The 13783-nt window shown below is 42.7% G+C and overlaps 1 protein-coding gene across 8 annotated transcripts in view; it reads left to right on the plus strand.

The window, feature by feature from the left end:
• ME2 (malic enzyme 2) overlaps positions 1 to 13783 on the plus strand; it is a 39533-nt gene that overhangs the window by 18255 nt on the left and 7495 nt on the right. For all 8 annotated transcript variants that reach the window (XR_012627209.1, XM_074857038.1, XM_074857041.1 and 5 more), the window contains 10 exons: positions 1335 to 1484; positions 3384 to 3459; positions 4221 to 4382; positions 4884 to 4987; positions 5322 to 5431; positions 5541 to 5638; positions 8011 to 8124; positions 8224 to 8338; positions 9466 to 9608; positions 13199 to 13301. Coding sequence is in view for 7 of the 8 variants with exons in the window: in XM_074857038.1 (XP_074713139.1) it covers positions 1335 to 1484; positions 3384 to 3459; positions 4221 to 4382; positions 4884 to 4987; positions 5322 to 5431; positions 5541 to 5638; positions 8011 to 8124; positions 8224 to 8338; positions 9466 to 9608; positions 13199 to 13301 (1175 nt within the window). In the remaining variant the exon portion in view is untranslated. The remainder of the gene's footprint in view (positions 1 to 1334; positions 1485 to 3383; positions 3460 to 4220; positions 4383 to 4883; positions 4988 to 5321; positions 5432 to 5540; positions 5639 to 8010; positions 8125 to 8223; positions 8339 to 9465; positions 9609 to 13198; positions 13302 to 13783) is intronic.

Consider the following 13783-nt stretch of genomic DNA (forward strand, 5'->3'; position numbering starts at 1 on the left):
TTGCACGGGGATGACCACACGAGGTTTTTGTGCCTCCACTGGGTTTTTCAGTTGTTGGTTATTTTTACTTTTGCCCAGAAAACTGCTTTCATCCATCATGTGGCTGAATGAGGTTGGGGAGCTTTTTTTTTTTTTTTTATATTCCATAGTCATATGGTAATGAAAAAGAATGTGGACAAATTAGCCAGTGAGAAAGCTGCAAACCTTGCTGTAATATGTAATATGCATTTCTGTAATATTCTGTAAGATTTAGGTGGCAGGTTGTTAGAGGACAGAACTGTTGGGAGAGAGGAGGGGGCAGCTAGCGCATGCTAGAAAAATCTGTGAGAATGAAGGTAAATTGAGGGTTTGATGATTAGGCATGAAAACCAGTGTTTATCATATACAGTAGTTCCTGCTAGAAAGGAATTACGGGGTTAGAATTTTGAGTCTCATAATGTGTAATTTTTTTATATCAAATTTTTTGTTGTTTAGCCCACTGGTTTGGTGAAAAAAATGTGAAGGATTTTGATTTGGTTTTTTAGACTGGCGTGTTTTTAGCATCCTGTTACTGTTGTCATATAAGCCTGTGTATATCTGCATGTAAAAATACACAGTCTCCTAAAGGCAGGAGGAGCACTGGAATGGTTTGAAGCTTACTGGACCACATCAAACCTCTTTTGTTCTCATGAAAACTGAAAGATGACTTTTGAATCCACATCATGTCACTTGCTGATCTGCAACAGTCATGTCATCCATATTGGCAAAGTGCCTGGTTGCTGTAGCCTGAGATGAGCCACTAATTCATTATCTTTATGTTGTTGGGTCAGCAAGACTGACTGTAAATTGATGCATGGTAGATTGTAGGTTAATTTGCAAAAATTCAGGTTTAATTTACACACCTAGGTAGGTCCTTAAATGAACTTTCTGTTAGGAGTTAATTTGGTTTATAACTGTGTTAAATGTTAGGATTAACAAGACCTTACTGTCAAGATCTTCCTTTTTTGGGATGAAAAATTCTTTCACTGATAATTTTTAACAGTAACGAGACTCCCAGCTGCATGCTGTAATCAATCCATGGGTTATCTTTTATCACAATGCACGTTTGTACATTGACTTGTTAGCCTGCATGGTGTGTCAGTATTTTTATTTCAGCTTTTTAGTACTGCTACTCTCTCTTTTCCAACTTTTGTTTAGTGCTCAAAGCCCAACTCAAGTGGAAGCAGGAATTTCATGGAGAATTATTACGAAGCAAGTTTGGTTTTTGCTTTGAGATTTTGCACGGTGTTTTAAATAAGCGTAAATGTGAAACAATAAGTGGTGTTGTTGTTTTTTTTTCTTTTGCTTAATTTCAGGTATATTTACATAATGGGAATCCAAGAGAGAAATGAAAAATTATTCTATAGGGTGTTACAAGATGATATTGAGCGGTTAATGCCAATTGTATACACACCAACAGTAGGCCTTGCCTGCTCCCAGTATGGACACATCTTCAGGAGACCAAAGTAAGAACAATAGATACATATTGCTGCTACTCTTATTATCATTTTTTCCGTATACTTGCCTGGGGTTTGGAAATGTTTTATTTCATTTTCATTTGGATTCAGCTACACAAGACTTGGTGTCAATTCAGGGCAGTGAAAGTCCATTAGATAATATCTCAAGACCCAGTTTATATTGGAAAACACAACATTTGAAAACAGAAGTGATAATGTGTCATGTAAATAGCACACGTGCAGGGCTTCAGCCTCATTTCCAGCTCTTCCTAGATGCCATGCAGCTCTTTAATTCCGAGGAGAGTGCTGTGGCTTTCTCCAACTCTCAGAATCACATCTGGGAGTCTGAGGATCTGTATCGGGACAGAGCATTGGGAGGAAATTTCTGGAGATCATTAAAGCTGTGATACTAGGAGTCAGCTTTCAGTTATTCTGCCCCAGCTTGGCTGGGATCTGGTTTGGCTTCAGCAGTGACTTCAAAACAACTGTTCAGGTTATTTCGTGTTGAGGAAACCAGTTCAGACTGGCAGTCATTTCAGCTCATTTCCATGATACTCTCAGTGTATTTCTAGAGCCCTCTCACTTGAAGACTTTAATGCTGTGTGGAGGAAGGGCTAATCCTTCACTGCTGTGAGGACTCGGCTGTGTAGTGCAACTGCTGTGATGAAGACAGTAAGAAACTCATGATTTTGCTCCTGATCTGGGGCAGGGGTTGTGAAAGAAACTGGGGTTGTTCAGTCTGGAGAAGAGGAGGCTGAGGGGAGACCTCATGGCCCTCTACAACTCCCTGAAAGGAGGGTGCAGAGAGGGGAGATGAGCCTCTTGAGCCAAGGAACCAGCGCCAGGACAAGAGGGAATGGCCTCAAGCTGCGCCAGGGCAGGGTCAGACTGGCTCTTAGGAAGGATTTCTTTGCAGAAGGGGTTGTTGGGCGTTGGAATGGGCTGCCCAGGGCAGGGGGGGAGTCCCCATCCCTGGAGGGGTTGAAGAGTCGGGTTGACCCAGCGCTGAGGGATCTGGTGGAGTTGGGAATGGTCAGTGTGAGGTTCATGGTTGGACTGGAGGAGCTTCAAGGGCTTTTCCAACCAAGATGATTCTGTGACTCTGTAAAGATGGACTCTTAGTTCTAACAGGCTTTCTTTCCCCTTCCATGTCTCCATATGTATTATAGACCAGTTTGAAAAGTGTCCCCCTCTAGAAGTTGTCTGTACAAGGAACAGCAGCATGATCTGGAACTCAGGTTGTGCCCCTTTCTTTCCAAGAACCAGCACTTTCCAAGTGTTGGTGATTTACCTGTTCCCACCTTCACTGAGTCTTTCCTGCCCCCTTTCCTCCTAACAACTGCTCTTGCTCAAGCAGAAGAAATACAGACATTTCTCTTCACCTTTGCTCCCCTCCTTGTGTTCCCGTGGAGGAGCCCTCAGCAGTGGGAAATGCTGTTCTCCTCCTGGTCTTGGAGAAGACAGTATGCTCAGTCCCTGTCTTTCTCTTTCCTTTCTTTTCCCTCCCTTCACCTTGTGTAATGTGATGAACGGAGACTCACTAAGGTAAAGCCAGGCTTAAGATCGTGTTCCCTTCTCATAGCCTTACAGGAGAGTGTAGATCCTGTCATGTCTGACGTTAACACCAGAGGTGTTTTGCCCTAGAGGAGTATTAAAGGTGAATTATCTGCAGTAGTGTAAAACCCATGTAGCATCATGAAAAGTATTTTCTCTGTGTTCTTATTTTAAAGTGTCAAAGCAGCCAAATAAACTTGTGTATTAGAAATTGTCCTTCGGGTGATTCATAGCAATGATTGCAGCGCTTTAAATTTTAAGAAAATTGTACTGTTTGACATTTAGTTTTACAAAGCAAGGTGAAATTTCTAATTGCCACCTACAAAATATATCTGCTTTGTTTTCTTCTTTCAGAGGATTATTTATTTCTATCTCAGACAGAGGCCATATAAGGTCAATTGTGAACAACTGGCCAGAGAATGACGTTAAGGTACTGACACTGTATAATTTTTTTTCTGGTTCTTATTTAATCTCAGTGGAGCTTTTCAAGATTTGTTAGTATTTGATGGAAATGTAAATACTAAATAATTGATCCTTAGCTATTTGACGATGATGGTGAAATACAGCCAGTGAAGATAATGTCTATTTTGAAGAACAGTGTTTTATCCTAAATATGAGGTTTATGGTTTGAGTAAACAGTGATGATGCGAACTATTCTTGTCAAACTTATTTTACTTCATTATTCCACCTTTTGGGTAGGTGTTGGGGGATGAACCTCTGGGTCTTACTGTGTTATGTAGCAGTAGGAGAAATGGTCTTGTCCTCAGTTTAGGACACAGACGTGGTAGTTGGGAGGCCCAGATTTTGCCATTAAATCCAGTCTGACCCAGCTGGGTCGAGAACCACAAGGGGAGATGAGGTGAATGATACTTAATACAAACCTTTTGATGTCTGGATTTACAAGTGGAAACCATAAACCCAAGTTACAGGCTGCAGTTCCACACGGCAGCTTGGATCCTTCCCACGTAGCTTTCAAGGGTTTGGGCAGTGGATTTCAGCAAAGAAAAAGGAGCACAGCAGATTCTGACATTAAACATTATTGCTTCAAGTAAAATATTCCTTGTCACCCGTTCTTTGTTTGTTTGTGCAAACATACCTGAATTTTTGCCTGGAAAAAAACCACAACTGGTATTACTCTAAACTTTACAAATTTCAGTGATGATATATAATTTCACTTGCTTTTGTTTTCAGGCTGTTGTCGTCACTGATGGAGAAAGAATATTGGGTCTTGGAGACCTGGGTGTGTATGGGATGGGAATTCCAGTAGGAAAACTGTGTTTGTATACAGCCTGTGCAGGAATACATCCAGATAAATGCTTACCTGTGTGCATCGACGTTGGAACTGATAATACAGTGAGTTTGATTGAACTTTACCTGCCATAAGTTATCCCTATTATGTAGGAGTATTTAGTACTATTAGAGAAGATTTTTGTTTGAGCACTTATTTAAGATAAAACCAAAGATTTTATGGAAGGGTAAACGATTTGGAATTCACTATACAGTCACATATGAGTGATGGAAAAACGCCAGTTAATTTGTCAGTGAAATGGTGCATTTGGAAGTAATTTGAATGCTGGAACACTGTAAAATAGACAGTCAGGTTGACCTGACTTTAAGAAGCTGGAAATGTGAATCAGATTTATTAAAGCAGTTTATTGTTCACAGTATTGATTTGTTCCATTTTAAAAGCAGCCATCAGCAACCTCAAGTGCCAGCTGAAATTACTGAACATTGATATAGACTGGCTGTATAAATGCAGTATCTTCGGTGTGAAGTGTGTTACTGTGAACTCTGGAAAGTGTATATTGAGGAAGTGATTCATCCTGCTGCTGTCTCTGATTTATTCTTTTTCAGACACTCTTAAAAGATCCATTTTATATGGGCCTATACCAAAAAAGGGATCGCTCCCAGGTCTATGATGACCTAATTGATGAATTTATGGAAGCCATTACAGACAGGTATGACACTGAATATTCTCTACGGAAGTATGGCCAAAACTGCTGGCAAAAAAACCATGTAACACACTGTCCTTGAAACAGTCATTTAAAGAATAAAGACAGGACTAGAACTTAAGAGACGTGGCTGTATTTCTGGCTCTGGAGTGATTTTCTCTGTCACCTGCAACATGCTGCTTGTAGTTGTCTGTTAAATATACACAGAACAGAGATGAAACTGGTTTAGGCAGTGAGGGCGTCGTCTTCCCAAAGATAACTGATCACCTGCAGGATTTATTTTAAAAGGATGGTATTTCTTTATGTGTTTAGTGATAGGAATATTTGCCCTGTTCTGTAGGTATGGCCAGAACACACTTATCCAATTTGAAGACTTTGGAAACCACAATGCTTTTCGGTTTTTAAGAAAATACAGAGAGAAATATTGTACCTTCAATGATGATATTCAAGGTATGCCCTTTGTTTATGTTCCTTAATGTATACGCAGAAACTTTGCCTAAACTGATAGTCTGCCACGTAGGTCTGTTCAGCTCACCTTAGATTTGTACTGCTTTTACAGGGACAGCTTCAGTGGCCTTGGCAGGACTGCTGGCAGCACAGAAAGCCACTGGTAGACCACTTGCAGAGCAGAAAGTGCTGTTCCTTGGAGCAGGAGAGGTGAGTTCTCTTACAGGCTCTAGAGCAACAAGAGATTTAACTGTATATTTTCTGGTTCTGTAGGACTTGGGGAGATTCACATTCTCTGAATCCCATTGCTGAACTTTTTATATAAGGCCAGCTGAAATACATTAACAGAAGGGACTAGCTGCTTAAAGATAATTATTTGAAAGGTGTTTAACTTTTGCGAGGACTCACTTCCTTACATAGACTTGAAAAAAGCATCAGGGCCTTGTGTGTAGTTAAAGGGGAATTTACCAAAAAATTATGATTAAGTAAGAAAGAGGGTAAGAACATCTTGTTAATTTTTATAACATTGGAGAGAAGTACACAGTGGTTTTCTTAAATCAGTTAAATCAGTGGCTGTTTGCAGCACACAGTAGTTATTTACGGGGACAGCAGTGTCAGGACCAGCACCGTGCTTCTGGGTATATCAGCAAAATTGCTTCTGTGGTGCTGACAAAATAACTGAATTAGCTGAAAATTTCTCCAGCGGGGGAAGGTCCTGATTGCAGTAATTGGCCAGTGTTGTGTTGTTGCCGGAGCACTGAGCCCTGCTCTGCACTTCCCTCTCTGTTATTTCTTCTGCCAGCCTGAGCAGCGCGTGCAGGGAGCCAAGAAAAGGGACGTGGAGGGAAACACTGCCAGCATCTACCTTCTGCCCTCTGCCTGCAAGGCCTTTATCGCAGGCAGCAGGAGCAGGGAGAGGTTTGGAAAGTGTTTTGCTGATTAAGGATAGCAATTAAACTTGGACAGCAGAGTGACAAGAGTAGGTGTATTTTACTGGTGATAACAACAGAGTAATACAGGAAACATGCAGTAAGAAAAGACAGAATAATGCACTTAAAGCAAACAAATAGGAAAATCCAGGGTAATGCATCAACTCATTACTACATGAGAGAGAGAACAGCAATTAAGAAGGATCCATCACCCCTTGCATACGTTACCAACATCCAGACCCGCAGGCGCTGGGCAGCCCCGGCTGCAGCGAGGATTTGTTGAGCCTTTCCCAGCAAGTGGGAAATCCTACGCAGTGCGTCCACCCGTAGGTGAGGCACCCAAAGTCGCTGTGAGCGGGCCCAGGTTTATGTACCAAAAATCAGCAAGTCAGAATAACTGGCACCTTTGTTTTGAGCGGAAACATCTGGTTTCATCCTCCTGTTGGATTCCACCCAAAGCCTGGCCAGGGCTCGGGGGGAGAACCAAGGGAGTGTCTAACAAGGCCAACACTTGGGTTCTCAGCCTTGAACAAGGCTGAACAAGGGAGGTTGGATACATTCTCTCAGCATTTCATCCTCACTGCTGATTATATTCTGTCCAAGCTGCATCTTTCACTAGCGAGCGTACACACTTCATTAATGATCACATACTAAGTTAGCAGCTGCGGCTCGGGGCCTGTTGTTCAGGCTTCAACACTTCAACACTTCAGCACTTTTTACATCAGCATAGGTGGTTTGTTATAACCCAGCACAATGCCTACTAGCACAGTGGTTATCAGTTACAAAATATACAGGATTAATCTATAGGTCAGCTCTGGCTTGGGCCTGTTCTCTAAGCCTTAGCACTTCAGAAAGCAGTTGGGCACAAAACACTACACCGTGGTTTCTTGACAGGAGGGCTGCAGCACAGATTTGTTCATATTGTCCAGTCGTGGCTGCTGAACTGGTACAGGCGTGGGGGCACAGTACCCACAAAAGCTGCCTGCTCTCTTTTGCTCACTCCAAAAAGGCCATTGAATGACTCGAGCGTGTCCAGAGAAGGGCAACGGAGCTGGTGCAGGGTCTGGAGCACAGGTGTGATGGGGAGCGGCTGAGGGAACTGGGGGGGTTTAGTGTGGAGAAGAGGAGGCTGAGGGGAGACCTCATGGCCCTCTACAACTCCCTGAAAGGAGGGTGCAGAGAGGGGGGATGAGTCTCTTGAGCCAAGGAACCAGCGCCAGGACAAGAGGGAATGGCCTCAAGCTGCGCCAGGGCAGGGTCAGACTGGCTCTTAGGAAGAATTTCTTTGCAGAAGGGGCTGTTGGGCGTTGGAATGGGCTGCCCAGGGCAGGGGGGGAGTCCCCATCCCTGGAGGGGTTGAAGAGTCGGGTTGACCCAGCGCTGAGGGATCTGGTGGAGTTGAGAACGGTCAGTGTGAGGTTCATGGTTGGACTGGAGGATCTTCAAGGTCTTTTCCAACCCAGATGATTCTGTCATTCTGTGAAGGTGTGACACTGTTGATCCCTGGAGTCTGCCCTCATCGAGGCAAACACTGCTTGTGTTTCAGAGCTGACTTACTAAACGATTTTTGTGGGGTTCTTGAACAAGGTGGTGTTTGTGGTGACGGACCTCTTTTGTGACTTGTTAAAAATCAAAAGTCCTTTTACCCACAAGGCCGCCCTGGGAATTGCAAACCTCATCGTTATGGCTATGATGGAAAGCGGTGTTTCTGCTGAGGAAGCCTACAGGAGAATATGGATGTTTGACAAATATGGTTTATTAATTCAGGTAGGGGTGCACCTGTCCTTGAAATACCACAGTACAGATGGCCAGTGCTTTCTGTGTCCCCCTCACCAAAAAAAAAAAATATCAACTTTTTATCTATAGGGCCGAGAACAAAAGGTCGATTCCAATCAAGAACCATTTACACATCAGGCTCCAGAGCAGATACCAAAGACATTTGTAGAGGCAGTGAACGTACTTAGGCCTTCAGCCATCATTGGTAAGTAAGGTTATTTTTGTTTCCATCATTTAGTTATTTGCTGCGTTTAATTTGCTCGTGTGGCTCCAAGGAGGTCGGTGACAGCCATCTGCATTTCTGCCGTTGTAAATAAGATGAAAACGAGGTCAATTTGCTGCTTGAAAATATACTGAGCTGCAGGTTAGCTCTCAGTGCATCCTTCACTGCAGCTGTGGTGCTCCTCTGCACCTTGTGTCCTTGTTAAATGTTTCCTCCAGTCCTTGTCCAGCTGGTGTTGGCCCTTTCTTAGAAAACTCTGAGCACGTTCTCAGGGCCTGCGTGGCTACAATGAACTGAAACTGTAATGAAGGACACTAAGACAAAAATAAAACCTTTTTCCCAGACACATTCCCTACAGAGAGCGGTCACAAACACTGCATTTTCTGCTTCACAAGAGTTCTCTAACTTGGATAATTTTCTTTTTTCAGACCTTTCTTCCTCTAGTCAGCTTCTCTGGCTAGAATCTGCCAGCAGCATGGCTTGAAAGAGCTGTTTCATACTGCCCATCCCCAATACCTGTTAGGTCACTGACATTTTTTATATTTACATATAAATCAATATGTACTTATTGATTTATAACTGTGGCTGTCTGCGGATCAGGTGGGATTACAGGTGTTTCCTGGTACAACTCTGCAATTTCCTTTGCGCGTGGTTTCTTTGGAAAAGGAAAGTTTTTTTCTGAGTAGCCAAAACCCTGAAGTTTGTAGCCACTTTTTTAATGTATTTCCACCTATGTGTGTGGTCAGAGATACCTGTATCAAGGGAATGTGCGCTGCAGAGTTAACACCCAGCTAGGATAAATCATCTGTGAAGAACCTGGAGTCCCCACTTGCTTATCCAGGGCAGCAATAAGTGTTCTTTACACAGATCAATACAAAAAATCATGTAAAATAGGCTTTTGGAACACATTAATTAGATGTTCCCGTGAAAATGAGAATTTTTAAGCAGCCACTAACAAAGCAGTGCCTGGTTTCTGTCTCCTGCTGCTAGAAGAGCCTGCTCTGAGTGGGAGACTTCAGGGGTGACACGAACTTAATCTACAGTCACTGTCATCTGCCCTGAGGCAGTCAAGTATTGATTCTCTTTTTATGTGTTTCCATTTCCTTCAGGAGTTGCAGGAGCTGGGCGGCTCTTCTCTCAGGACGTGATCAGAGCAATGGCCTCTATCAATGAGCGACCCATAATATTTGCACTAAGTAACCCGACGGCGAAAGCTGAATGCACAGCAGAGGAAGCATATACGTTAACAGAGGTATGTAATGTTTAGAAATGTTGACCTTGGTGCTTTGGGATAGAACTGTGAGGATGAGGGTGCAAGAACTCCAGTTATTTTATTATCACTTGGATTTACTGACATCATAATAGAGATCTTGGCTTCTGGCAAAAGTAAATGGAGGTGATTTGACAAGAAGTCTTGAATTTTAAATAATGACATTTGACAAAGCTGAAAATAGCCTAAATCTTGTTATTACTTGGTAAAAAAATGACCACTAGTACATTTTGCAAAGGTGAAAATAGCCTAATTCTTGTTATTACTTGGTAAAAAAATGACCACTAGTACATTTTGCAAAGGTGAAAATAGCCTAATTCTTGTTATTACTTGGTAAAAAAATGACCACTAGTACATTTTGCAAAGCTGAAAATAGCCTAAATCTTGTTATTACTTTGTAAAAGAATGACCACTAGTACCACTAGGTACTGTTTCATTTAAAAGAATGACCACTGGGTACTGTTTCATAGCTTTGATGGATTAACTGTTTCCCACCATGATTTTTAATTATTTTGGGGTTTTAAAGAAACATCTTCTGTTAACGTTGAGAGACTAGGTGGAACCTTTAAAATGTAATGGCTGAGTAAAGCCCTTAAAGCAGGTAATATTCTTGCACCAACCCAAGAATTCTGCTTTGTACTCATTTCCTAGTGCCTGCAGGCCACAATTTGTATCGTTAACAGTGTTCTGAGAGGATTTATGCTTCCAGCTCAGGAGTCAGTGGTGGCTCTCTGTCCTCGTGTTCCCCTCTCGCAAGGTCTTGTCTCTCAGACACTGGCACCACTAAACATTGAACCCAGAATAAACACACCTCGTTCTGCACCGTTACCTCCAAAACCATCAACACCCTGGGGTGCTTACGGGGGGGTTGGAGGTTGGGATTCTGAGGTTATTTTTTTCCTAACGCTCACCAGTGCATCCAGACCATGGGTTTGCCTTTAATGAAGCAAGTCTTTTATCCTTCTGCACAGTTTTTTATAGAAAATTAATCATCTTTGAAGAGAGCCTGAGGGGAAGGAGCTGGGGGCAAGGGAGCGTCAAGCAGACCCAGTTAACTCTTTGAACTGGCTGGTAATGCCTTTCCTTTACATCACTGTGATCTCTGCCCTGTCCACAGGGCCCGCCTGCAGACTTCAGGGGTGGGGCTCGTGAAAAGACCTCTTTTTTTCCCTTTTCCTTTTTTGGTTTTTTTTTTTTTTTTTTTAATACAGTTCCAAATCAAGTGACTCATGTGAAAATGAGTGGGTGGAGATCCTTGGTTCTTGATGCAGAACTCTGAACTCCTTCTTGCCACTGTTAGCGTGGCTCAGTTCCCAGCGTTATAACCTCGGCCGGTGTTCGCTTCACACCGGCAAGGGCATCGTCTCCAGTTGGCACCCAGATTCTCTTCCCTGTTACTGGGCCCGTCAGCTCGGAGGGAGCTCTTGCTGCAGAGATCTGCAGGTCCAGAGAGAGCCTTAGGCAGGAATAACAAGCCTCTGGACAAAATGTAGACCTTAGCTTTTAGTAGTAAATGAGAACGCTTTTAAGTGAAGATGGTTTAATATCTCTCAGATATCTTGCATTAGCCAGAATAGCAAGTTGGGCAGTGTTTCAGTATATCAAATTAAATTCCATTATCAAAAACAAGAGTAAGTTATAAAACAAGAGTTAGTTATACAGCCAAGCCTTTAACTGGCATAAATAAATGTAAAAACTACTAGCATCTCTGATGCCTGAAGGAGGCCGGCAGCACTACTAGAGGGAAAACCAGCCTAATTTTTGCTTGCACTTTTTACAGAATATCAACAGAGCAATAGAGGTTTTAAGGGAAGAGGCTCACTCATTCCCTGTGGCTGTTTGTTGAGTCCCAAGGGGTTGGACCTCAGGGTATTAGATGCAGAAAAAAGAGATTGCTGGTTAGATTCAGGTGGGGTAACATGTCTTCACTGAAGCAGTTGTGTGAGCATAGTGCTATTTAAAAAGTTTGTGCTAAATGGAGAGAGGATCTTTGGTGGTTTTCCTGTATTGGATCCATGTGTCCTTTTATTCGTGATTCACCATAAGTTATTAATTATAGACACGGGTTATTTGGACAATTAAATATTACTGGTCAGTAAATGAACGGGTGTAATTTTGTCCCAGTCCTTATTAATAAATATTGTATTTAGACTTTCCTCCATATCTAACGTTTGTTTTCCCAGTGCTCTGAAATGTCCTCAGTTTGCCCTTCCTAATGTATATTTTCCCCTTCAAGACACAGTAATTACTTAGGAAATACCCTCTGATTTTACTTAGTCATTTAACTAACAAAGTTTGTCAGGCAATTAGGGATCCGAGCTGTCGGCCCGATGTGTCTCCTGGCCTCAGGAACAGCCTAATCCTGGCTGGTGTGAAATCTTAGGCTGAACTAAGTAAGGAAACGAATGAAAGGTTAGTGATGATACCTTCCTTATTGTTTTTCCACTAGATGGCACCTGTAAAAGCCTGAAGAAGCTTTAGTGCCCTCTGTTACTGTGTATTGCGTGGGCTTTTTGTTCTGTTTTAATTTTCATTGCTCTCAAATGCATCCGTGTGTTTTGCTCCTTACACAAGGAGTTTTGGGTATTATTCAAACATCGTTCCCGAGTCTTTAGCTTCTTTAGTAATTTGTTCTCAAATGTGGTGGTCGTGGGGAGCCTTGAGTATTTTAATGTTATGTTATTAAACCTGTTACTCAAAAGAAAGTCAAGATTTTTTGCTTTTAAGGGTTTGACTGCTTGAGGAAAGGGTCATTTATCTGGAGGCTGTATTTCACGCTCCAAACTCCGGCTTTGTTTTAATAATTTGTGCTGATTAAAATCCTTTTCAAAGGAAGGATAAGCAAACTGTGTTACTCACTCAGAGCTCTCAGCGATACAAGTATGATGGAGCAGTCCCTCCCTTCACCCTCCCACCCCTCAGTAAACAAGTGACTTTTTGTTCCTGTACTGCTGTTTCAGTCTCCTTTTGGAAGTGGACATTATTCAGCTGTCTCTGCACAGTCCTTACGGTGGTGGGTCCTGGCTTGTGGCCATGGGTCCTGATAAATGGTTATGGTTATAATCACAGTTAACACACAAGTACTTTATTTTGCATGTGAGTAGTTCCTCTGAGTCATTGCTGTCTTAAGGAACAATGAATGATAAAACAGATTGCTCCCACTCCTTAGAAAGCTGCACAATTCAGTGTGTGTGCTTGCCTCTTGCTTTCCAGCTGTTTGCTGCAGAAACAGGCAGATGCTTACTGATTCTGTTATCTCTTCCAGGCCCTACTGTGTCATTCTGGGATTGTAGGAATTGAGTCAGCAAGAGATTTATGTGCTAGAATGCAGCTGCGTTCAGTAGGGCCGTTTGCCTTTTTGCATTTGGCTGCGTGCTCGGGTATCACAGAATCATCTAGGTTGGATAAGACCTTGAAGATCATCAAGTCCCTGCATAATCCAGTCCCCTGAGTATCCTCCTGATGCAGTCCTGGAGCTGCTGGGGAGCTGTAGGACTCTGGTGTCCCTGGATTTCATGACTCTCTTGCTCTTTAGAAGCTGCCTGACTGTGGTTATTCCTCTGTTTAAACAGGGCCGTTGCTTGTTTGCCAGTGGCAGTCCCTTCGAGCTGGTGACGCTGAAAGATGGAAGAACCTTCAAACCAGGCCAAGGAAACAATGCTTATATTTTCCCAGGTAATAAATACAGTTGTCTTCTTTGAATCTTTAAGACTAGACTTATTAGCACTTCTTGGGTCCCCTTGCTACACTAGGCACAGTTAGCGAAGCAGCGTGAAGAGGTGTCACCAGCATTTGAAGCTGAGAACTGAATCAGAAGAATGAATCAAAGAAAATCAGTTAAGGGTGGTTGTTAGGCATGTGCAGCTACATATGCAACGTGCACACAGTGAGCTCACCCAACAGGACATTTCTAAGAAAACAAAAGGCTTTGAAAGCTGTTGCATTATGGTTCTTCTGCTTGTTTGGGGGGGGGAAGGAGAAAATGAAGTGTGTGTGCTCCTTTTGAAGTTATGTCTGCACAAGGGAGGGTACAGAGGAAACACTGGGGATATTTCTCTGCCTTCCCCTTTCTCTCCCTTTCCACCCAGAGCTGCTCAGCCCCAACCCCTTCTCAAAAGCCACCCATTTTGGTAAATGACTAGCACACATAGTAATAG

The sequence above is a fragment of the Strix uralensis genome, chromosome Z, assembly GCF_047716275.1.
Source record: "Strix uralensis isolate ZFMK-TIS-50842 chromosome Z, bStrUra1, whole genome shotgun sequence".
NCBI classification, from domain to species: domain Eukaryota; kingdom Metazoa; phylum Chordata; class Aves; order Strigiformes; family Strigidae; genus Strix; species Strix uralensis.